Source organism: Poecilia reticulata, linkage group LG12, assembly GCF_000633615.1.
Source record: "Poecilia reticulata strain Guanapo linkage group LG12, Guppy_female_1.0+MT, whole genome shotgun sequence".
In the NCBI taxonomy this organism is placed as follows: Eukaryota; Metazoa; Chordata; class Actinopteri; order Cyprinodontiformes; family Poeciliidae; genus Poecilia; species Poecilia reticulata.
Genome location: NC_024342.1, coordinates 7,953,303 through 7,979,460, shown reverse-complemented (window position 1 = coordinate 7,979,460; position 26,158 = coordinate 7,953,303). Strand labels below are relative to the sequence as shown.

Here is a 26,158-nt window from a genome sequence, read left to right as displayed (position 1 = left end):
AGTCGGAGCAATGTTTATATTTTGAAATTATAGGTACATGTTCTTTTGAGCTTTTAGCAGTTCATCTACAATGTTTTGTGATTCCTGATTTTTTTTCTTTTTGCAATTGGCAACTGTACTAAAGCTAATTATAATCCATATTTCCTTTCTCTGTATTATGATTTTGATGAGTGTTTTCCAGTTGGGGTTTTCAACCCTAGTCCTGGATATCGACTGTCCTGCAGGTTTACATGCATACCTACTCCAACACAGCTGAATCACATTATTGAGTTACCTCTTCAGCAGGAAGACCTGCTAACGAGCTATTCATTTGATTCAGGTGTGTTGGATCAGGGTTGCATCTGAAACCTCCTGTGGTAGACCTCTGATATATAACATAGTTCTGTGTTGCTTCCAGCTCATTTTTAAACCTGGTAAGTTCTGTTACAAGAATGATAAAAAGCTTTAATTTTAGTCTAATTAAACACACAGAATACTGAAAGAACAATGAAATGTACTCAGATTTTACGTGTAAACTGCGCCAAGACCGTCCCATGAAACAGTTCTGACAACTCCATCTAGAGACAGTTCAGACAGAAACAGTGAAAAAAACTGTAACACAAAGGAAATATGCCTTTCAAAGACGGGAAGACATAAAGGCTTTGGAAGCTTGTGAAAGCGCTGCACAGAAGGAAGCCAAGGACGCACAAAAACAAACTCAAGGTGACTGGGGAGAACAGGTGCAGTCAAAAGGATGTAGAATACAGCAAGACACACATAGGGAGTCTGATGAACAAGACGATGCACAGAAAATCAGAGTGTCTATGCGCAAAAGACAGAGAGAGAAAGAGAGGGGGACATCGAGATTGAGAAGAGACCGAAGATACACCAGAAATCTGCAAGCAATTTAGACGTCATTAGCCAAGAGGCGGCTAACAAGTCTAATTAGGAGAGAATCAGGCAGCCAGTGATACCAGACTCGCTTCCAGACCTTGCTCGCATTAAACCTGCACACAGGGCCACGCGCAAGACACAGTCTCTCCGCCAGAGCCGTGCAACATCTCTTAACTGGGTCAGATCTCTGAGACTTTAAGCAGGAGGGCAGAGGGGTTGGGGGGTGAGATGGCTATGAGGAGAAGTGGAAGATTGAGGGAAGATAAAACCTGGAGGGTGGGACCTCGGAAAGGGTGGTTGTCTGCTCAAGTGAGATGGAGAGAGCTGTTTGGGGCTGTGAGAGTGATAAAGCGAGGGAACGGAAAGATGCGCAGATGTATAAATAACCGCACGGAGGTTGGCTTGTTTACAAAGCCAACAGCTGTTGTTTTACCTCTGTCATTTACGGGGCATTGCATTTAGGGGTGAAAAAGAGAGACACCACTGCTGCTGATATTATCTCCTATAAACATGCCAGGTACATTAAAAACCCAGATTCCTAGTACTTCTGTTGACTTTGTGGAGATTAGCATGTGTGAAATCAGATTATTGCTGTACTGGTGTAGCTTTTCAGCTCCCGATTTGAGTGATAGCTTGCACAAGCTTCTGGGGGATGACTGAGTTACATTTCTTTAAAGCGATGATGCCCGACTGTCAGACAGAGAAATGCATTAGTAAAACAGTTTGCTTTCTTTCTTCCCACTCACTCTAAGCAGCAGAGAAATGAAATCTTGCATTAGCGTGACGATCCGCCATCTCATGTAACAGTTTACTTAAAAAAAAAAGATTCATCTTGTACCTAACTTAGATCAGCATTTTAATTCCATAAAATAAAAGCACCACTCTCCTCCTCTGTTTCACGAAGCTACAAAGCCATATTGAGCACCGACTTTTGATCGTCTGGGCTTTGGATTCGGCCTGTAAAAGAGCTTGTTTTCGTCCAGGCTCCAGTAAGTTGCAAAGCAATCTAAAGTTAAAGAGAAAAGTTGACGCTATGGCTCCCATGGAATATAACGGTTTCTGAAAACGCACAGAAGTGCTGGTTGTGATTTACTTTTCCTCTCAAAAGACCACTTCAGGGGTGGTATAGAGAATTGAAGTGGCAGATCACAAACAAAAAGGCAGAAGCTAATGCTGTGAAAGCTCATATATTCTGACTTTTACGTCCTCAAAATATGCTGAATTGTGTGTCTTAAATAATCCATCTTGTGCGTGTGTGATGTTGCAAAGCACACCGCGAATACGGGTAATAACGATGAAAATGCAACACCGTGTTCTTCATGTTTTCATTTTATCACATTGAGGGACAGACCTCTGATGTTAAGGGTCTATATTGATTAAGTTATCAGTTTCAATGTTATTTAGAGCTGACATGTCCAGGCTAGCTCCACCTTAATGGAGGGAAAAATCTCTCACATTACCACCATTAATATATTTTTTTAATTGTTTGAAAAGTGACTTGTTTTCTATATATCCATGGCATTCCTCTGTAGAACTTCCTTTTTTACTGCAATTTCCAGTTACAAGTCTTTTGTGATACGTCTCACCCAGATTTGCACATCTGGCTCTGTCAGATTGGATTTAGAGCGTCTGTAAACATCAGATTTCTGACAGCATTTAGATCTGAACTCTGGTGATGCACTCTGGGTTTATGTGCAGTGTTAGCTGTCAGTCATGCATAGTGTGGGCCCCCCAAAAATCAATCAAACACCTACATCAGTAGCAGAACACAAGGTTTTCCAAGAAAACATTGGTGAGTGGGATCACTGTTGGTTTTGCACAAAATAAGTGCAAACCAGAGAATTTGCAACACACCATCACAAATTCACCAACAACAAAATCCATAAAACGTCCTCTAAAATTAAGATTTGCTCCTCAAACATGCTGTTTTCGATGTGGGTTTTGCTGCATTGAAAGCTGGCATTATTTGTTAATTATGGTGAAAACCCTTCTGATTCTACATAATGCAGCCACTGCAAAAAGTAAGTAAATAAAAACGAAACAGTCTGCCACAGATACTGTAACTGCTGCCTAAAATCTCTATCCCTTGACAGCTCTAAGTAACTGAGAGGAAACAATTGTTTCTTTTTATTTTCCCCCTTTGTGCCTGCTTTGTTTGACCATTAAAAAAAAACACAAGTGCTAAACATTCTTACACTTTTTGAGCTTAAAATAAACATGCACTATTTGCTTTGTGAGTGAGGTTAAGATTAAGTGTGATATTTCGGGATATTCCTTGGTAATGTAATGTTAGTGGACATGGACCAGGCTGGCTAAGCAGTGTAAATAAACTATGTAAACACATCACCCGGTGGAAAACCTAATGTTTGGACTCATTTGTATATCAGGGTTTGTTGAAAAGTCCTTTACTTGGTGAAGGTGTACACCATCAAAACTCCACTCTGTGGAACATATTGGAGTTTCATAGCCTAAGCTGTGCTCCCAAAGCCTACTAAAAAAAAAAAAAATCATCCATTGACTTCAGACATTACTCAGCTGTTTCTTGGGCCGTGGAGCCCTCCTCACACTCATTGACAGCATTGTATTATGTCAAACTGGTGATTTTTGCCTTTAAATACAAATGGTTCTGGAACTGGCTCATGATTTTAATACATTAGACGTTTTGTGAGGCTTTCCTCTTTCCGCTGGAGGCACCGAAACAGAAATGTTGCTGATTGGTTGTCAGCGAAGCGGTGGCCAAGTGAGGATGCCGTCATTAAATTTTGAGAAATTTATCAACTGAAAGCATGAACTGTGTGGTGAGCAGATGGTCAGACACGAAATATGAAGCCAGTGAGGAAGATCATTGCTAAGCAACACCTTTGGTCAATGACAGCTTCATCTTTTATAATGACCTTCATCACTTCACAATTACAGCATAAACCAATTTGCACAAACGGTTTTCCCTGCGCTATTACTGATAAAGCAGCTTGCAAAAGTATTTGTTTTCCATGTTGTGTTACAACATAACCACTGCCTTTAATGTATTGCATTGGGATTTTATGTGATAGACTAAAACAAAATTACACAAAATCAGAAAGTGGGACAGAAATTATAGTTTTCAGTTCTTAAATGAATAACCCTCTGAAAATGTGCTTTAACATGTAATTATGCGTACCCTGAAGGCCAACTGTAAGGTCTTGTAGTCTCTATTGGACTCAGGTTTGAACTTTGACTCTTCCATTTCTTTTCACAGGAGTATGTTTAAATACAAGTACTGCAGCCTTGCTGTTTTGTTAAGGGTTGCTGTTCTGCTTGAAGAAAAACTTCCATCCAGATCTCAAGTGTTTCTCCGGAATTGAAAACATGCTGGAGAATATTTGCTAAAAAAAAAAAGAAATTGCCTGTTGCCATGCATCATGTTTTACAATGTATTTTACGCTACTCAGTGTATTAAAATGTTCCAATTCACATTGCAATAGGTTATGTTGTACAGTTTTACGATAATGACTCTCCATATTCGCTTTGAAATTTCAGCTGACAAGCTAAAAGTTCAGGATTTAGATGTAATTTCCTCTGGGTGCCCAGTCGTTTTTTGATCTCTAGACATCCATTGAAATCACCAATTAAATTCCTGGAAAAAAAAAAAAAATAATTGCTCAAAAGCACAGATAAAAATCTGCTTTGCCAGCTTTTTCATCAAAGTTCCATTGGGTTTGTGCTTTCTGCTGCTGCAGATGTTTTTTGTCCTGTAAACTCATGCAACAAGTACCAGAAATGCAGGACAAAGCAAAGTGTGTTCAACTGTGTGGCAGTGGTTGTTATGGAAGCGTTGCTCGGTCAAATTGTTGAATAATAATTTTTCTAAACCCAGGTGATGCTTCTGAGGCTGGATGAGCTGCTGAGCATGGCTTTCCCTAAAAATTTTAACAATAGAGCAGAGCTGCTTTTTCTATCAAATTCAGTTTGTGAAGAGGAATGGATTTTATCCAAAGGTCATGCAACGCTCATTTAATGGTTTCTAGATATTAACATACCTAGACATGATAGTAAAAGGTAAAAATCAAGACAATATTGTATGAATGTCGCCACAGTTTGTCAGAGGCATAAAGCAATGCGCATTGATAAATGAGAAAAATGTAAGAGGGTCTTAGTTTGGCAACATTACTACTGTATTTTCCGCACTATAAGGCGCACCGGATTATAAGGCGCACCTTCAATGAATGGCCTATTTTAAAACTTTTTTCATATATAAGGCTCACCCCATCATAAGGCGCATAGAATAGACACTACAGTAGAGGCTGGAGTTACGTTATGCATCCACTAGATGGAGCTGCACTAAAGTGAATATCAACAAAACAGTCCGACTCCACTCGGCGAGGAGAGCCTTCCGCAACTGGGCCGGGGGATGGCCGGACGATGGACCCTTCTCTGTTCGCGCACAGCATGTTCGTGGAGAACGCGGTGCTAAATGACCTGCAGGTGACCTGATTCTAGACGCTTGGTAGGTAGATAGGTCAGTCAAACTTTATAAACAAACCAGCGTTCTGACAACTATCCCAGCATGCACCGCACACTTCTTCTTCTACGGGGGAAAATGAAGTCGGCGGCTGCTTACCGTAGTTGCTAGACCTGTTGTGACTCAATATTGGTCCATATATAAGGTGCACCGGATTATAAGGCGCACTGTCGGCTTTTGAGGAAATTGAAGGTTTTTAGGTGCACCTTATAGTGAGGAAAATATGGTACTTTAGTTCACATCTAAATAGTGTTTCTTTTCATTTTGGACTTTTGACGTTTCAGGTTCGACATAAAATTTAAGTGAAAAAAAAAAAAAAACTAAACAAATTTGGCACCAGAATTACAATAAATTAGCTATGTTCATACACAATATATGAAATATATTGCTTTAATGGTTCGGTCAGCATTTCTAAACAGAAAAATCAACTTTTCACCTGTTTCTGGATGACATGTTCCATGCTGGTGGCAGCTGCACGGCACGCATGTGGAGAAAGGCCCTCTGCCCGGGTCTTCTCTGGTGAATCCTGGGGCGCACCGCTCGCAAAACTCGCCCGCAAAGCCTCGAGGACATGAGCAAGCTTCCACCCACGGAGCAGGAGCACTGGCTGGACTGGAAGAGCTGGAAGCGGAGGTCAGGGTTACCCCCGCAAGCTGTGATGTGTCTGGAGAGGGAGGAGGAGGAAAGTGGGATGGGATTAGTCATAAACAAATGCCCGTTGCATTGGTAGCTGTAACTGGCAAGTAAATTAATCATTGTTTTTTTTGGGGGGGGTTTTCAGAAGAACAATCAAGTTTGCGCAATAGGTGCCTCTATGTGGGATTCTGTTTGAAAGGCTGTTAAGCCCATTTTTCCCTGCATTGTGTCACGTTGTGTTTATTAGGATTTTATGTGACAAGCTAATCCAAAAATAATTTAGAACTGTGAGAAAAGTGTACATTGCTTTTCAAAAATGTGCTCAAACAAGGAAACTAAGGGTGTGCCGGTTGCTTTGAGCATCCAGATTATAAAACAAATTCTACCAATTGCCTTAAATTGTTACCTAATTACTAATTTGCAAACGTGTAATTTTTCTCCCACTTCATAATTATGCACCGCTTTGTTTTTTGTTAGTTCCTTTTTAGAGCAGTCCTTCCATTTCCTCAATCCGTGTTGTTCACACACAAAAATATGCAGAAAAAAAATAAATAAATAAAAAGAACAACAGATTCATCCTCCCACATGTAACTGGACGCCACACCTAATTCTCTCTACAGCGCAAGCACACATATGCCTGCGTGAGCCCACACACATAAAGTCATTTAGTTGATCTTTGATATTGCAAATGTGGGAAAAAAAAAAGTTGCTTCGGCAGAGAGTGACATGAGAAAAAGGAGAAGGGAGACCATGTGGAGGAATGTCAAACATGCAGGTCTCACTGGAGGTTTCGACATTCCTCTCCTCTCATGAATAGTGATGGAGGCAGGCCGTCCTGAACTGAAACCAGCGCAACCCCGCTTTGGTCTGGGAGTAGCAGCCACAAAATAACTTTTGGTCCTCTCGTGTCCATTTCTGCATTTCCTCTCCCCTTTGCCGTGATTAAACACGTAACTGGATGGTCTACGTAGACAGATATCAAGCACGAATGAGATGCTGCATAATGATCAGTGAGAGGTGAGAAATGTGCAAGTGCTGGAGTAGGAGGACGGACCCGGGATTTTAACAAGCCGCGATCCCGCCGCTCTTTCAACGGTGATGAAACCCACTTCATTTGCACCTCAGAGGGATAACAAGTACGAGAGCCTGTCCTCCTCCCAATCCCCTGATGTGCCTTAGCCTTCACCCTCTGCTCTCCACTCGCTCCCCATGTCTCTTAGCTCATTCAGCACCGGGGATATCTGCAATTAAAACAGTTTTCAGGCACCAAAGTCTATATTTTATGTTAATTGAAAGCTTTTCATTTGTAGACACGCTGCGCCGGTTTGTCTCCATCAGTCCGTTATTTCAAAGAAGCCTTGTCAAAGCTGTCAGGATTTTTGCTTGACATTAAAAGGCTCGGTGCAACCTGGCGGACTGTTAAGGTTACCTGAACGTTAAGCCATTAAACCATTGATTTCTCTTACACATTCAACATAGCCACATGCTGACTTCAGGGGCTTACTTTAGTGGTAGAGAATATAAAGCGACTACGAGATTTCTGTTTTAGGACGAGCCGGGTTTTTTTTTCTTTTCTTTTTTTGCAGAGAGAATTTCAAAAAGCCAAATCTGACTGGAGATTTCAAGTCTCTCCTCAAAGCCTGTGGCAACGAGACATATTTGGGACTGCTTAAGAATGACTAAGACAAATCAATATCCAAGTTTTTCCCCACTGTACAGTACAAAAGAGACGGCACGGGGACGGCCAACAGTTTTATGGAATATGCATGGCTTGTGCCTCTGTTTGTTTGTGCACAAACTTCTGCAGCACTGTTTGTATGCGTGTAGGAAGTACGCAGGAGTGGGTGTTGTGATGCCTGCTTGGAACAACTAATTAAAATGGTGCAAGTAAGTGTGAGCGAGCTGGTAGTTTGGGCCAGCTGTTCTTTTCTTCTTGCTGCTCTAATCCGCCATAGCGTCTCTCAGATCCTGCTTGTTCATTACATCGCACTATCAGAAAGACACGTCACGTCGAGAGAAAAAAAAGGAGATGGATGTCAAGAAAATGCAAAAAAAAATTTTTTTTTTTGCTTTTCCAGAAAGGTAAGTACTCTCTAAGCACAGTGACTATGTCATGGAAGCTCCCCTTGGTGTTACATTTTTATTTGTGGTACATTTCTTTTTCCAAACAGAACCTTTCTATGCAGAAGTGTCATAATCGTAGTCAGTTTTGTTGCCACATTCAGCGGGTATTCAGACTCCTCCAGCATGTCTTCTTTTTTGTTTTTTTTTAAATGTCGAGACAAACGTAGAAATTTTTACTGGTGTTTGCACGTGTCGCTTTTTGCTCTGTTCAGCGAGTAGCCATTCCTGATGCTATACCAATTTCAACAGGTTTTTCAGCTTTTCTTGATTACTTGTGTCTGCATTAAAGACGTTTTGAAACACACTATACGTGCAAGCGGTATTGTCAGCAAAAAAGTAGTGTGTTGCCAAAAAAGCAGTGTGCTGAGAGAAAGAAGTGAAAGAAAGATAAAGGACCATAACAACCTAACATTGTAGGTCTTTCCTGCAGAGAAATTTAGAAGAAGGTCAAGGCATCCGTGAGTACAGTCTACCTTCAGAATCAAAAGGCATGTAGAAACTGGGAGAAAGTATTGGCAGGAAATCCGGCATCAGACGGAAAGCCACAAGAGTGTCCGAAGAAAAACTTCTGTGCATCAACAACTGAGGAGAATCAAAGAAATACAGCTTCAGGCACTCTTCAGTCGTGGCAACCTTCTCTCAGTTTGAACTGTAAAGAGACGGCCTCAAGCTGCAGCGAGAAACTCATTGCTAAGATATCAGAAAGAAAAAAAAAATGATATGCTTGACTGGGCAATGAAGCATCACCACTGCACCACTTAAGATTGATTGTTGTGATGGACTCTTCTCAAAATTAAAAATTTTGATTCAGCCAGCCGGCTTTTTGCTCACTGTGAAGTTGGCTAAAGAATTTACGCAGTGACAAACATGGAGGAGGAAGCTTAATAGTTTGTGATGGTTTGCTGGATCCAGGATCGGTGACCAGACCAGAGTAAAAGGCGCCCTGAACCAAATTGGCTACTTTTGCTTTCTGTTCCCTCTGTTGTTTGTCGACAAATATAATTTAAAGTTATATTAGATGTACCTTGGGGGGGAGCAATAGAATTGTTGTTAGTTTGAAATCATGGACCAACCAGAAAACTCAACCAGACTTAAAACCTGGTGAGTTGGTTAGTGATGATTGGACATGAGAGTGAAAGCAAAGCAACCTACAAGTGACTCACAGTAACAGGAACTTTTGCAACATAGTTTGTCGAACATTTGACATTCATTGTAGAAAAAAACACCACAAGTCCTTTCAGCTGTCAGCAACTAATTTGATGAGTCAAACATTTGAAAACATTTTACTTTATAAATGAGTTCCATTAATATTTTTTTACTTCAGTTTTTCCATTTGTGCTATGTTTTATTTCAGGTTTTGGTTTTGGACCCAATGATACGGCTCAAAAGACAACTATTCCTGATGTGCGCAAAACTTCTGAATTTGAAGTGAAGTTAATGAAGTAAAAAATAAATAAATAAAATTATCAACAAGTATTCTGGAAGTTAGCAAATAAAAATAATTTTGGTCATTCTAACTGACCTAAAAGACATTTGGTTTGATTTAACTTTAGATCTTGACGCCAACAACAAAAAGTGTCTCTTTATTCAGTAAATGTAAATATCTGGTTTCAACTATAACTGACTAAGTTATTGTGTCTAATACAGTGATCTTATGACCCTTACGAACAGAAATGCCCACTTACAGTTGTGTCCCCCAGCATTGCTGATTTTCAGAGCCGTCAGGTTGTGAAGGAGGCGCTGGAACTCGAAGGCAGACAGATGAGGCCTGAACCTCGCCTCGTATTCATGGAGCCTGTGAAACGAGCAGACAGGCAACATCGGTTACTGTATATTTGTACAACACATGCACAAGCTGTGATTAAACACCTGAACGGATGCGCAGTAGCAGCAGTCGTAGCACACAACGGAGGTAATTTGCGTTGCACGTTTCATTTATCGCTTTCCACAACGACACCGATAGAAAATTCTCAGCTATCTCTATGCGATTCTCTTTGTTTCAGCTATGTGCTATATAAAGCACAACTAGCAGATGTACAGGGAGCACCAGCAAAAAAAAAATGTAAATGTGCTGACTTCAACATATATTCAGGGTCTTGATCACTGAGCTTTGCCATCTGCTGAAAGATGTTCTGCAAAGCCCGGCAGCACAGCTGACATCTGCCTGTTTTACTCCCCGAGTCTTGCATCAGTTCCATCTCGATGACAGGTGCTGCGTCAGCTTCTCAGAGCTGATCTCGAAATGTAAAAAAAAAAAAACACAACTCTCATTTATTTTCCATAGTTATAAGAAAGCAAGCCTGTCTATTTTAAGCCATTTGTTTGCTAAATCTGAGGATACCTTAAAAAAAACCCCAGCATAACCAGTGATGGTTCGTATCGTGTTGCTAGTTTCTGTAATCCCATCATTAGCTTCAAGTGATGAGTAAAGTAAAGGAACACAACGGCAACAAAAAGTAATTAGACTATTGCATTATGAAATTGTTTTTTTAGTTGTGAGCATCTTATGACAGCCAGGTATGATCAGTGGTAACTAGATCAACAATAGATAACAGCGAGCGTGGGAAAGAACAGAGTTAATGCTTGGAAGTACGTCATAGGCATGTCTGCATTTATTCAGCACAGCTACTCACAGTGGTTAGCGCATGGAGAAATTTTACTCCACTAAGAGCCTCAATATTTTGTAAAAATATTACTCAAGTAAGAGCAGTAAAACTATTCCTACGTTTTCTTAAAAAGTTACTCGTGTAAATGTGACTTGTTATCCACATTTTAGAGTGAGCAACAAGCAAAAACAGAACTAACTAAGTATGCACTGCGGATATCTTTTTTTAATTTAAAATATTTAAATAAAGCAGAGCATGTGATTGAGGCACACACATGGTGTAAATTTGCATACTTAAAAGCTCTTATGTCACAGACATTTGAGTGACGTAAAATGAAAAACAGATTTCCGTGTTAAATATTTAACTTATGGAAAGAATCTAAAGACATACGCAAAATAACTTGATTTAAATGCTTCTTTGTTTTTAAATCCACTGTAATTGTAGCCTTTACCACTTTGAGTCAAATGTATTTGCTGCAGAACACAAACCACATGAAAAAAAAAGCAGACTGAAATCGAAAACAAGAACCGTGCAAATGAAGGCAAGAAAAGAGTTAAAACTTAACTCCATATCAGTCAAGAATTTTATGTTAGTTTTAAATGGCCTCCGCTTCAATTGGTCAGTTGTTCTAAGCAAGATGCCACTTCATTTTCAGAATGCTTTATTTTGTGCATGGCCTCATTCTCATCACTTGTATTTACAGCACATGTAGGGGTGCGTGTGTGTGTGTGTGTGTTTGGCTGTCCACAGTCTCTTGACGTGACCGGCCGTTGTTCCTCGCCCTGACGTGTAGGGACAGTAATAAAGAGAGGCAATTACAAACTGGGCCTCAAAGCCACAGTAATGGAGCTGGTCAGGCAGTGATAAGCAGAGTGCGCATGAAAGTGAACAAACTCCTGATGATGCTTTCCCCTATGGAGTGTCACTGTCCCTTTTAATCAGTGGCAAGGCAAGCACAGAGAACCAAATGGTAATTGAGGCAGTTCTACAGAGGATCATAAGCAGAAAAAATAAAAAAATAAAAACAAAGATGGAAGCAGACACAGAAACCCCCTTAGAAGCACCCAAAGGACGATGTTGTCAGACGGAGATGCGAGTGAGAAACCATCAGATCCAAAACACAAATACGTCGATGGTTGTAGAGTGAAAACGCCTTCATATTTGCATAAATATACCACTGGCATGAAAACGTTGATGGCAAAGAAAGGACTCAGTTTAATTTGCATTCATGATCGTTGTTAAACTGCAACAACTGAAACATGAGGCAAAAATGTTAAAAATAATAAATAAAACTCTTCACTCTCTTATTCGCTATATCTAAATTTGTGATGCGTGTTTTTGAATTTCCAGCACCACCAGCCAACAGCCAGTGATAATTCATAGACATGCACCAAGTATTTGCTGCAACATGCCACATAAATAATGATCACCAGGATAAAACTGAATACATAGTTAAATCTGAAGTAATGGACTGCATGATTTTCATCCTTTTGGCTGGAAACCTGTTGTGATTAACATCGTTTGTCTTCATAAAGTTGATCCTATTATTTATTTATTTATTTTGCTTTGTATTCTATCCACACACTCAAACGTGAATTGCAGCTGTAACTGGACCACAGCCTTAGGTGTCCAATAAGAACATTATCCATAACGAGATAATATTTCAAATGATCTTTGGCTGTAAAGTCGCAGATTATCACATGCACAAATAATCCGGAAGCGTCCACTTGCAGGTACTGAGGTACTGCATGTTACTGTTGCAACTTACTGTGGAGTGTACCACAATCATTTAATGAGGCACCAAAATAAACTGTACCGATTCATTTACTAAAAGGTTAGGTGTATGCATTAGCATTTTATGATCTATTAATATGATCTATTAATAATGTTATTCATCAGTAAAATAGAAAGCAACAAAAAGCACTAATTTTTATTGTCAGCATGTTCTCCTATTCTATGAAATACACTGGATTTATGATTTCTTGGATTTGACTGAAATGCATTTTATCCAAGACATTTTTATGATCAGTTAAGTAAAATGAATATTTTTGGTAGTTTCTATAAAATTATTAAATGGTAAACAAAATATTTAATATTCTCTTTACTTGGAAAAGCTGTGCTTTTCCAAGCTTTTCCAAACACCAAAGACAACATTTTCGTTGTGGATGACTTTATTCAAAATAAATATATTTTTAACGCTGGCTTGTAGACTTTCCATGATTTTTGTAAATGCGTTTCCTCATTTTGGAAAAATATACACTTCCCCCTCGCCTTTTGTAAGCATTTTCGTCTATGTTTTGTTAAGTTTGTCAAACATAATCCTTAATCAAATTTGTAGATTTTCAAAAAAATAAACTAGCCACGATGAACCAAGTTCCTTCTCTGCTTCATGGACGGCGATTCCTGCTGCAAAGAGGCTTGCGGTTCTCATAGACATCTATAAATGTAATTTCCTGAAAGCCCTTTGGCATCTACAACAGCAAAGAGCTGATTAGTACCGACTTAATAAAGCAGTTTGTAAAGAATAGGTTTATTTTTTCCTGGCGCTTCAGGCGCCTACGTATATTTATATGCTGCGAATGTACACTCGCGCTACCAAAAAGGCAATAAAAACTCCCACACCCACTCAATTCAAGTGAAGAGAAAATGAACAGAGAACATGAGAGAGAGAGATGAGTTGATACTACGTTTAAAAAAAACAGCATTCACCTCCTCCTCTCATCAATTCCCCTCACATAAATTCCTGAGCATCCATATATTCCTCAGCCATCTGATTCTAAAATGATCTCTGCATCAGGTGGGAACACAAAGCCACTTTACAGGTTATCACATTTACTATCCATGAATGCAGATGCTGCCAGTCAGGAGAGAGATGAGGAGTGTGTGTGAATGCCTGTGTGCGTGTGTGTGTGTGTGTGTGTGTGATTGTGAGTGCTCAAACTCATGTTTATTTATGCCTCCCTCCTCATGCTTTTTATCAAAACACTCAGAAACACATATTTCCATTTTCAAAACATGATTAACTTAAATGCCTGTGTTCCATCTGATTTCAGGGAATCAAAAATGCAAAAAAATTAAAAAATTAAAAAACCTCAAATAAATAAACGAACTTGTGCAAGACACAAAAAAAAAAGAAAAAAAAGAAAAGAAAAGGAAATTAGGAAAATACAACAACAAAACCGTGCGTCATTGTGGTGGTAAACAAAAAGCTGCATGTGAAGATGAGCAGCAACTTTCTTGGGAAAAGTTTAATGGCATGCTGTCTTGATGCTTTGGGTGAATTTCAGAGGGAGAGGCAGTGTGTTCCTTTAGCCAGGGCTCTGGGAGGAGAGGGAGCAGTCATTACTGGTGCAAAGACACCACACCGAAGCTAGGAAATATTGGAAGTGACATAAAGTCTAACTGGGATCCCCTTGAGAAACTGGGTCCCTCTGATGGCCGAACAAACTGTACGTCTTTTTAGGTTTGAGGTCTTTCACTGAAGCTTTTCCCCACTGCTTCTAAATACTGAATAATTGCACACACCAACCAAACAGCAGATAAATCAAGAGGCATACTCTGATGATTTGTAGGGCCATGCAAAAGAAAATCTATCACTTTAAAGAACGTTGTGTTAAAAAATGATCAAGGATAGCGAACAAACCACAAACCGATTAGTAGCAGAATATTGCTAAAAAATGAAAACATGGTGATAAATGTGCAAAATGGAGAAGAATTAGTAACATATTAACTGTATGTCAATTCTGCTTGCCACTACCTTTGTGCGTTCTCTGTTTCACAGCATTAGGGATTGACAAAACACTATTTCTCATCAATGGAATGAGTGATTTCGTACGACTAATTTATCTGAACGGATTATGAATAATTGATCATGAACTACCGATGCACCCTATCGTGTCGTGCAAAAGTCATTTCTTCACATTTTGACACAACTACAAGCTGTAATGTATTCTTTTGGAACTTAACCAACACAAAGTCGTGCATGGTAAGAAAGTTGTTGGAAAAATGTTAATGGTTTACAAATGTGTTGAAAAAACAGAAATATGTTAGATGCAACTTTACTCAAGGCACTTTTAGATGTCCAATGATTTAAAGCTGAGGTTCTGTGAAAGGCTTTGAACAAGGAGAGAGTATCTCATAAAAGCAAAACCTATCAAGAGATGACCATTCACTTAAACTAACAAGCTGGGCATGGACATATTTTTTTTTGCAAAACAAATGTGAAGAAATGCATTATTTTTCTCCTACTATTCAATTATGCACTTCCAAATACAATATGGCAACGTTTGCTGTTAAAATGTGAAAAGAAAAGTTAAAAAGCATGGAAATACACAGTTTATAAATTGCAAATACCTCCTCTTGAAATATCTAACACAGGAGCCATGGTCAATGTTCCTTTTCTCGTGCTGGTATTGCAAGTCTCTCTGCATCTCTTCTTCACCACATAATGGCAGCTGAACTGGACATTTCTGCCTTTACCAAAAAAATAAAAAATAGGAAAACTATTTCAACAAGGCTGACAATTCTCCTGTCAAGTTCTGTTTTTAACAACTACAAACACCATCGTAGGTGCAGGGCTCCTGTCTGAACTGCCAACAATCACCGTGGGATTCTTGAGAACCATCTACACCGCGAAGCCTTCATTACGACCCTCGAGCTGAAACAGCGGGTTTCCGCGTTGCAACATTCATCAATCAGCCGTTTCCTTGTTCGAGATTCTGTCCGGCTTCCTTCTACATGCTGTAACCATCGCCCACCTAACACAGCACAGCTTTCTCATCACACTGGGAGGTTTGGTAGCTTTTCCTCAGATGTCCACACACTTTAGCATGTTTGTTTTCAGGTGTGTTTTTCGGCAGCCAACAGGTAGCTGTCCATTATTACAGAGACTTCAAGAAGAGGGATCCCAGAGGTATTAGGGGGCTATAAAGGACTGTTTCTATCCAGCAGACTGAAACGTCGTCTGCCAGGCACAAAGAAAAAATTACACCACTGCATAACAAGGGCCCTATCCATGTGGACTCTTCAGTTCTGTCAAACAATTTGCTGTGTTTTTGCTTTGTTTCAAATAAAGCCTAAAAAGAAAAAAAAACAAAACAAAGAAAATTAAATCCTCGATTAGGGAGTAAAATGAAGCACGGAAGGTTAAGCTGGTCCAAGGCTGCTGAGGAGGACATTTAGGACAACACATAGGGAGAATAGGAGACAAATTGCAACAAACAGCGTGAAGGAGGTGCAGAGTGGGATGAGAAGGATTACGGAGCGGCGCGGAGGAAAAGGAAACAAAAACAGAGCGAATAACTTGAGCCTGTTTTTGGAAGAGGCTCACATTGTGGGGGACCGGACCACCTGCACCCACTCGGCGAGGTCGACAGACCTAATGAGATCTCTCTGCGACTGATTAGGCTGCCGATCCCCCACAGGCTGTCACGCCGGGGCTCACCTCTTCAGCACCACTACGCCTCGGTATGCCAGCCGCTTCTGCCTCCGCGCTGACCGCTTTATCCCGAGAGGGGCCGACGGGGAGCCTTGTTAGATGGAAAGACAGCGCGAGGAGAGCGGCAGGAAGTCTGATGTGAGATGAAGGAGCCAATAAAATAAAAATGTTCGGCGAAGAAAGTAACCGATTCGCAAGTTCACGCACACGCACACACACACACACACACGCGCGCACCCACACACACACACACACACACGCACGCACATGCGCACACACACACACACACACACACACACACACACATGAAGAGAAAATAAATATCTGAATTATTCGAAAGAGGCCATTTCCTTACAAATATTGACTATATATATTTACAATACTTTAAAAATAAAATATAATTATTTTTAGCAAGGTATGTCTCCATATAATACAATTTTCATCCCTCTATCAAATAAGAGTATAAAAACTGTGGAGTGGAGACTGGGTGAAGTTAATGGTTCTCTTCAGGATTTGGATCTTGTTTTCATTTGTATCATGATAAACTACAAGGGTTTCAAAAGTATACAAACTTCTGTTACAAAGCCAAAAAATACAACAAAAACAAGACCGTGATACATTTTTTAAAGTATTTCCACCAAAATAATGTAATATTTAACTTGATGCAAAAACAAAACATAAAATCATTGTGATTCAATTCAGCATTTCTGTGCTCCTGTGGTAAGACTCACCATCCCACATCTTGATTTATTTGTATTTGTCCACTCTTCCTCGTCTGTCAGAATCTCTTATCTCTTAGAATTATCTGTCAAGTTTAGTTCTGGACTGTGGCGATTACAAAACTTAACTCTTTCCTTCTAATCTATTTTCAGCTTCAACTTTCTACCAGAAACCCAATGAAATCCAAAGCCCATTGGTATCCTTTAGTATTTCAATCAGTCTCCACCTAAGGAGGGAACTCCAGATTCATCTGAAGAGTAGCAGCAGACACATCCACATTTCACTCCTTAAATAGTGTCCTTGCTGTTTTTTTCTTCTTTAACTTCTTGCCGGCTCGTTGTTTTCTGTTGTGTGCTTGATGCCACTGTTAGAGTTATTATGTTTGTTATCATTCTTACATTTATAATTTTATGTTACTAGTTTTTATTTAGAGGTTTAGTGTTCAAACTTGTTGAAACTTGGGAGACAAAATTAAATCTTCCTTAATCAAGCATGTTTGTACAGATGGTGACTTAGATCTTCCTGGGAAAGTCCTGAGCTGTAGAACCTATCTATGTGTTAATTTAGTTTCTGTGTCTCCCCTCTGTCTGTCTGAATTCACATCCTACTGTGAAGATAGGATGTGGGTTTCACCCCCTCCATTCCTGTTCACACCTTTCTCTCCCCTGCTAATAAAAGAGACAAACAAACTGAAGGTTTTCAGAACGCTCTATGAACGGCTCGGAGGAGCAATTGATAGAGTTTTTCTCCTTCTGCAGAAGTCGGCTAAAAACTCATATACGTTGTCTGTGGTTCTCTTTTTTCCATGTAGGTTTCAGAAAATACCTAACAGCCACCGTCTGACTGGGAGCATTACTGCAGTCAGAGTGCAGCACACGAACATCCTCTGAGAGTTTAGTGGGCTGGCACAGATGATGAATTTTATGTCACACAGGGTTTGTAGTGAACGGGCAGTACAGCGGACTGAGAGGCAGGAATTAGGCCTTTTAGCATCCAGGAGACTCAGCCCAAATTTGATAACCTGGAACCAGACATCTGTTCCAAAGAGTTTTGAATTTCTTTTCTTTTTTTCATTTTTTTTAAAGAACTTCCAAATAAATATTGTATCAACCATTTTTGTTGGTTGTAAATACCGAGACACTCTTTACAGCTAGAAGACTGAAAATGACATGGATTGTGATGTAAGGCATAAATATAGAAAGATTGTTACTTTTATAACGACTTCATTTTAACATTCTGCAAAATGTTCCATGCAATTAGGGCAGGGAATATTAGTCAGAAAAGAGACCGCAGATGTTGTTTCCAATCACAAATATAGTACTGCAACAAGAAGACATCAGAAAATAAAATCCTCTCTTAATCCTCTCATAACAAACGTGCTTGATTTTGATTGTTGCCGTCTTAATCACAACATCCACCCTGTGATTATCGCAGCATTCACACAGGTCCTGTTCCTGCATATTCGACAGGTCGGAATTCATTAAGATGCCAAATATTTGCCTCAGACTGACTGAACACAACATGTTTATAAATTCTCTCTGAATATATATATAGACATGCAAATTTTTTACATTTTATTTTGCAAAATGTGATCTGATGGCTGCTGACCCAAGTATCTGTCTAAACGTAGGAGGATACTTTATGCATTATGCAGTAAGAGAGTGAGTGAAACCACTCAGTTATGTGTAGCTGCAGCTGTTAAAAGCAAAGTGTTGCTGTGGGTCAGAAACGCTTTAACTTAGACACATAAAAATACAGATAAAATGTTTAATTCAAAATCCAAACTACTGAATTAAAAACCAAAAGATGAATAAACCTAGTCAAGTCCTGCAGAGATGCCAGAAAGAGTAGAAACAATTGGCTAATCACACCCTTTTTAATGACTCCTCTCTTATGACACATTTATATGACCTTCCTCCAATGAGGAGGAAGGTCGCTCAGTGTAAGGTAAAATGAAAACATAGAACAAGATAATAAACAGCAGAGAACAATGAGTCACATTTCTGGTAAACAAAAGTAAACACAAGTTTTCACCTGGTATAGTTCCATGTATGTAAAACAAAAAAAACAAAAAAAAAAACATTGTTTTGCTATGTACATATCTTTTCTTTATTATCGTTGATTTTTTTCCCCTATTTACTGAGGAATATTGAAATGAAATGTAATCTGTAAGAAACCACCAATCCTTCAGAGGCGGAACACAAACCTCTGAGATTATAAAGTTGAAGTAAAATATATATTGCAAACAAGATACTTATATATCCCACATATGACACCACATGACATTTTTTGTCTTACCGTCTGATATTAAATCAGACACTTTCCCTTTAAACAAGGAAGCAGTATGCTTGAGATGTTACCTTACAAAGTACGATGCCATGACATGATTATCTAGCCTACCTGGAATTTCTTAAAGGTGTAGAAATCAGTAATCAGTGCATGTGAACTTCTGAAAAGAATATAGAAACTATCATCTATGTTCCATTACTTTGGCATCTTAGCAAACCTACATAATTTTCATTATCCTAACTCATCTGAAACAGGAAAGGCTTGGCATTATTTGAAGTCAGGTACTATAAATATGTGCTATGTGATTCACAGCAGTGATTTGCTCTGTTTTAATTGTCTTCTTACATTTTTCCTCACTTTTAATAGGTTGAAGTCATCAAACAAATTCTAATATCAGCCATAGATAACCTGACGGTATATAAAAACACAAAAACATTTCTAGCCACGTACCAGCATTTCAATTAAATTTTAGTTCTAACTTTGACTAGGCCAAAAAAAACAAACAAACAAAAAAAAAAAAACATCTTAACTCATTCAAAAGTGGTTTCCTTTAGAACATTGTCTCGCTGCATGACCCAAGCGCAGGCAAATACATTTTCACAAAGGGTCAGTTTGGTTTGGCTTTTTGCACAACCACCTATAACTTCTGCTTGTGACGTCATATACTCTGAGGACTCTTTAATTTACACCCTTCAGTTGAAAATAAAACAGTTGTAACATACGGATATATCATTAATCACATCTCCTTTCCAATGATTAGTCTGGTGTGACTGTGGCTCTTGTTCTGCATTGTCCTTGGACTTTCAATGCCTCCGCTAAAGGCATAGCATGTATAAATGGATATGTGCTGCAGCTCTGTACCTGGCAGGTCTACATGACAGCCAGCAGATGAAGGAGCCGGCTCATTACCACATTTTCACCCTGGCATTCAGCTGGGATTGTGACAGCAATGTCAATGTGGGTGAATACTAATCCTAACGTGTTTTGTCTTAAAAGGCCCGTGTTCTGTGGGCGTGCTAAATATAATGTCGCAGAGAACAACTCAGACAAAGGGGGAGGTGCACAGACGCGGAGAACAAACAAACAACCTAACATCCGGGCTATGGATTTTGTTCCCCTGGGAAAAAAAAAAAAATCGGATACAGTGGTAGCTTAAAAAATAACGCAGCTGCAAACTGACAGCCTGACGCCCGCCTGCTCCTACCTGACAGTGAAGGAGCGCCGTGGGGTGAGGCCGGGGTCGACGTCTGGCAGCGGCTGGTAGGAAAGGTCTGCTGACAGGGCAGTTCCAGATCCTTGGAGCAGCAGTGTGACGTGGTCAGGGAGCAGCTCAGAGGTTTCAGAGGTGAAGGTGATGGAGAGGAGCTGGCCATAGCTGTTCACTTTGTGACCCAGGAATTTCTCTGGTTGGAAGGAAAGCACAGGATGGACGTCAGGAAGTAGAGTCGAGTAAGTTTTGTAATTAAAGTCCGAGCCAGTCTGCTCAAGTATAAACACATATTTGTGTATGAACTCGTTGTGGTGACAGCCGACACAGTGTATAACCAACAAAGTCCACCTGCCGGTCTGTAAACAAAGCATCGTGGAAGCAAAGGAACACACCAGACACAGCTGCGGGAAAGGTTAAAGAAGGGTTATGTCATAAAACAATATGAGTTTTTCATGGAGAACTATTCATAATCTAAAAATCACCAAGACGTTGCCATCATCCACTTACACTGACGAGTCATAAAATAAAAGCAATAATTTGGAGATGCAGTTATACTCATGGTAACTCTAGAGGAGCTGCAGAAATCTATCGACAGGACGACTATCAGTCACATCCCAAATTTGGCATTCATGGAAAAAAAAAAGGAGGCCATTATTGAAAATCTTTTCAAATCTTTGTTTTCCAAGAAAGTATTTCCTATTTTTTTGTGTTAATGCATAACAAGCTTCCATTATTACATTTCCAGAGGATTTTGGCAATGCCACAATCTGGTTTTACAGCTGGTTTAATTTTATACAAAATGACCAACGTTATTACAAATTGGCAGATACCAAGTCAACAGCTGCTACGATATCATTGTTGCCATTTAGTGGTCTGGTCAGATGAGACTAAAATTGAACAGCTTGAACAAAGTCCTTTGCAAGGTGAGAATATTTCACTCGACGTAACTCAGAACAAACCATCCAACATCCCATGAACCAGGGTGGTGGCAGCATCAAGGTATGCGCATGACGGAGAAGCTGATCAGAGTCGATGGACAACAAAGGATGTTGAATACAGAGGGATTCTGACAGGAAGCTCATAAGAGACTTTTTGGTGAGACGGTAATTCCTGAACACATAACCAGAGTCACAACAGAATGTTTTATATCTCTAATTATGCTGAAACGTGGGGTAAGTGTTTCTGAGAAGCTGAATTCATTTACATGGCACACTTTTTTGGGAATATTTAGAAGACTTTCCGTTCATCTCTACAATTATAAACTATTTTAATGTTGTTATTTTTGTTGTAATGTGCTTTTGAGTGCTTTTGGAAGGCTCAGGATTTGACCAGATGTTTTGGCTTTTTTGCTCATAAAATGAGAAACCCTGCTTATTAAGCTCACATAATTACACATTAGCACATTTTTTGCTTGGCTACAATAAATTAAAGACACTCTCAGACAGTTCTACCACACAGAGCAGCAGAGTTTTTTTTTCTGTCTGGGTCTGAGGAACGTAGCCTAAATCCCCCTCCGTTAAACATGTAAACAGTTTACTGAAAGTCTTGCATCAGTCACGGCACGACTGATCTGGTTTTCAAAGAACATAAAGTAAAAAAATATATACAAATAAAAATGCAAGATTACTTCCTGGATTCTTTTTTTTTTTCTTTTATTATTTTACAAATTCAAAATAAAATGCAAAAGCTTCCAAGACATGTGTTGTTGTCACATTGAGTTGTAAGTCGGCTGTCAGACTTGTCAACACCCCTGCTGGCAAGTATGACAGCATGTGAATGCTATTCGTTGGGAGCTCATAGTTATTCTGTTCTTGTTAGAAGGATTTCATTCTTTTTTTCCATCCAAAAGGCTTTTAGCGCTGACAGATTCTAAGGAATTTGACGTATTCATCTTCACCTTTAGTCCATTCTTCTATCACTCACATGTCGCGCACGTCTAAAGCATGAATAATCCACCTCCGTGCTTAACAGCTGGTGACATGTACTTTAATGTAAGCGTTTATGTAAACGTAGCATCAGCACTGTACATGTTAGTCGTAGTCTACAATCCTCCAGGGTCCCCAAAAATGATGTCACTTTCCATAATCGGTGCATCAAAATGTTTCACATTCTAACGTAATTAAAATTTTGCTTTGAGGTGAAAAGAAATGTGTTAAACATCGCCTTTGAATCAGAGTGATTTGATGCTTTTGTCATCTTAAAAGTGACGTCAATGTAAACTGAATATGTTTGTAATTTGTTTTAAGATCAAATAAACCTTGAACATCTACCTTCAATAAGCTTAGAATGATTCTTGTGACAAAAACAAAAGTCTTAAAAAGAAAGTATGAATCCCCACTAATAAGTTACCATCACCATTAGCAATTTTCAGTAATAATACAAACACATTTATGCTTAAAAAGTATAAACCCCAAAAGTGCTTTGAATAAAGACTGATAACCAACAATCATGACTTCATAGCTTTGTAAAAGCATGGCAGTGTCCACATTCTGACGTGGCGGATCTTTTTTCAAGAAGTGAGCGCACATAGTGCAATTCTTGAACAAAATTCACTTGAACACGATTCACCTCCTGCAACGCTCGAGCGTCCAGCTAGAGACACAGTAGACAAAGCATTCCGATGCGTTAACGCTCCAAAATACTTCATCAGAAGTGCCACAATCTGCTCTCATTGATTAGAAAGCACGACAAAAATTTCTCAACACTAGGCCCAGGTCAAAATATCTCAATAGAGCTCTGTGAGAGGTGTTGTGTGAGTGGCTGGACGTTCGGTGGGGTGTTTTTCTCAGAAATGCACTTAAAAAGCAATGTTGAGGTTTTGCTCCTCCTAATCCGCTTCCACTATCTGGCTTTTGTATCTGCAGGAGACGTGGATACTTTGAGGAATGTTTATCTGATGCGGCGAGGAATTATGTACATTTGTCCAGTTAATCACTAAAGAGCTACTATAACATTTACACTGCTAAACAGCGAAAAACTCCTGTATGGAAACTGCTACGTCATCATACACGGAGTAGGCTGTCTGCAGAAAAGTGTGGGGCTCTCTCCATGATCATTTTGTAAGATGTAACAAACATATTTCTGAACTCACATTTTTGTAAACGTCATCAAAACCTTTACTTTTTTCACTTTATGTGAATATGTAGTACATCTGATAATCAAAAATGCTTGTCAATACTATTCCTTGCTTATATCAAGACTACAATTTTTAACACAAACATTTTGTCTTTCGCAAAAGATGACTTCACATTCACGTCATTTTCACTGCATCTTTTATTTGCTCTTTAAAAAAAAGAAGATAAAAACGTTCATACAATAACACAATGCTACCGTTCTCTTACCAGATGTGGTTAAGTGAGAGGGAAAAATGACAGGTTGCACGCTTGGTTGCCATCTTGTTTTTGCGCGTAATCGTGTGTGAAGAACATCCTGAGCTCCTCGGGGGCTTAAGAGGGCTTTGGAATTGAGTGGGTGATTTTGCTTGTGAGGGGTCTGTGGCATCATTCAGAGCAATTCAGCCGTCTGATCAGCCAATATTTGTTCAACCAGGAGTCAGCTTTTATTTTTCGTGCGGTGCCCTTGCGTGCCTCTCCCCCACCCCCTATCACATTGGCAGCCACACTGATGAATGCTTTTTTTTTAATCTCAACTGCTATTTAAATTGACTTTCTGATACCCTGAAATAAGGCATTTTGCGGCGTTGGTAAAATATCACCGACTGCATAAACAACACGTAGCATCTTATTTTAGTGGAATGCATTATTACAAATGCATTATTATTATTATTTATTATTATCTCGTATGTCAGATTTGTCCTTTCCTCTCTCGGTCTCATGTCGTGAATTTCATTTTAAATGAAACATTATGTCCTTCGCACATTGCATTTGAGGCTCTTTACAATAAATCATAGCGCTATGTCAGCAGAGTGAATGTTATCGCAAGCAACAAGAGTGCCGCAATAACCTTGTTGCATAATTGTACATGTTTCAATTGAAACTACGATTTCATTTTTGTATTCCGCCTCATTTTGATCAGACAGCATCCTCACACATAGCCTTGTGGGAGTTGCAGAAGTCTCTCCGGATCTATCGGACTGTCAGGACGGCTCCCTTCCTTACCTTCACTCAGCTGAACCCAAAGAGCTTTTCTGTCCAATATAGCTGTGAATTCTGGCTAGCTCATACCAAAACTTTCTTTTATTGATACCGATAGCATTAGGATCAGTAACAGGATACAAGCAGAAAAAAAAAGTCACTCTTCATCTTCAATCTTATAGCGTGAAACTAAGTGTCTGGAGTAAAAACTGATTTCTATTTAGAATTGTTCATAATTTCATCTAACTTGTTAAAAAAGTGTCCTTCCATTTGTGGAAAGGTAACACATACAGCATGATGCTGTCGCCACACTTTTACTACTCTGGGTGTGATGTTTTTCTGGTAATATGCCGTGTTGTTCTTGTGCCAAACATGCCATTTGAATTTGAGATTAGAGGCGCTAGCTTTGTTCCAGAGTAACACGTTCTTAAACAATCTACTGAGATTGCAGGCAGGCCCGACACTTTCTTTGGATAAGAAAATAAATGTATCCTATAAGTCCAGCTGTAAGTGCACAACAAAGGGGATTGCTGTCACATGGACAACGCAACCAGTATTCATCCAGAATTGTCTGCAACGTCTTCAGACGTTTGGCAGCCTCAATGACCAGTTTCAGTTTGATCTGGGTTTTTTTTATCAATCTCGCAGACATGTCACGTTTTAGTAATGTCCCTCTGGCTCCATGTTTTCTTCAAATACCGATGAGTTTCTTTACTGTGCTGCAGTATGAAAATAGACTAAAACACTGTACATGTTTGATTCTTCTCCTGACTCCTAACTTTCTGCAAAGTGATTCTAACCATCCATCCATCTACCCTTTTTTCTTTCCACTTTTTTTCTTTCTAATATCTTCCTTCACAAGTAGGGGGAAAAATAAAAGCTGAGCTTTCCTTTATGCAAGTAGCAGTGGCAGGTTTACTGTGAGGATACATTAATGAGCAGAGCAGAGGACAAGATTATTTATATTCATCATCCAACTTTAGGAGCGGGATTTGGAGGAAATGAGAACCAGGCAGTGATTCAATGACAAAGGCTTTTGTTCCATGGGTAATCGATAGTACTTTCTGTTCAATCCCGTAAGCCATCGCTCATGTCAGACAGGCTTCAGATGCAAAGGAAATAGATAATTATTGCTAATCAGACACAAAGGGAGTGGCATGATAAACACCTGCAGTCCAGCCATCGGCATGGAGGACACAGACGGCATTCTTGCTTCGAACAAACACGTCTCCGAGGAGTTTGAGATCAATACCAGTTGAAAAGGCTAAACAAATTAAAACAGAAATTCTGTAGCGCAAGAGGGAAAACAAGGCTTTCTTATTATATGCATTTTCAATTAGTGAGACGTTCCTCAGACGTGCTAAGTCACAAATTTACTTCTGAAGTAGATAAGAGAGTAGGAATTACAAAAACAAGCAACAGATCAAAACATGTTTCCAAGTTTTACATTTTCTTTTAGTCCCATTTTTGCAAGTTTAAAACATACAAAAACAAAAAGAAAAAACGACATTTTGTTGATAAATTCCATTTTAGCTGTGGCGGTGTTTAAGATGAGTAGAGAAAAAAACATGTCGTTTTAAAAAGTAAATGGTAAAGGATGTTATACAATGGTTTATGTGAAAATGACATCCGTGGTTCTGGGAACCTTTGCTGTACATCTTCCCTCCTTTA

The 26,158-nt window shown here is 39.4% G+C and overlaps 1 protein-coding gene across 1 annotated transcript in view; it reads right to left on the bottom strand.

Annotated features, from left to right (window-relative positions):
• The window catches only part of lamc3 (laminin, gamma 3), a 133,663-nt gene that overhangs the window by 36,798 nt on the left and 70,707 nt on the right, over positions 1-26,158 (bottom strand). The window contains exons 10-12 of the mRNA XM_008423622.2: positions 20,388-20,586; positions 9,817-9,926; positions 5,808-6,035 (exon numbers count right to left, since the gene is read on the bottom strand). Coding sequence (XP_008421844.1) covers positions 5,808-6,035; positions 9,817-9,926; positions 20,388-20,586 — 537 coding nt within the window. The remainder of the gene's footprint in view (positions 1-5,807; positions 6,036-9,816; positions 9,927-20,387; positions 20,587-26,158) is intronic.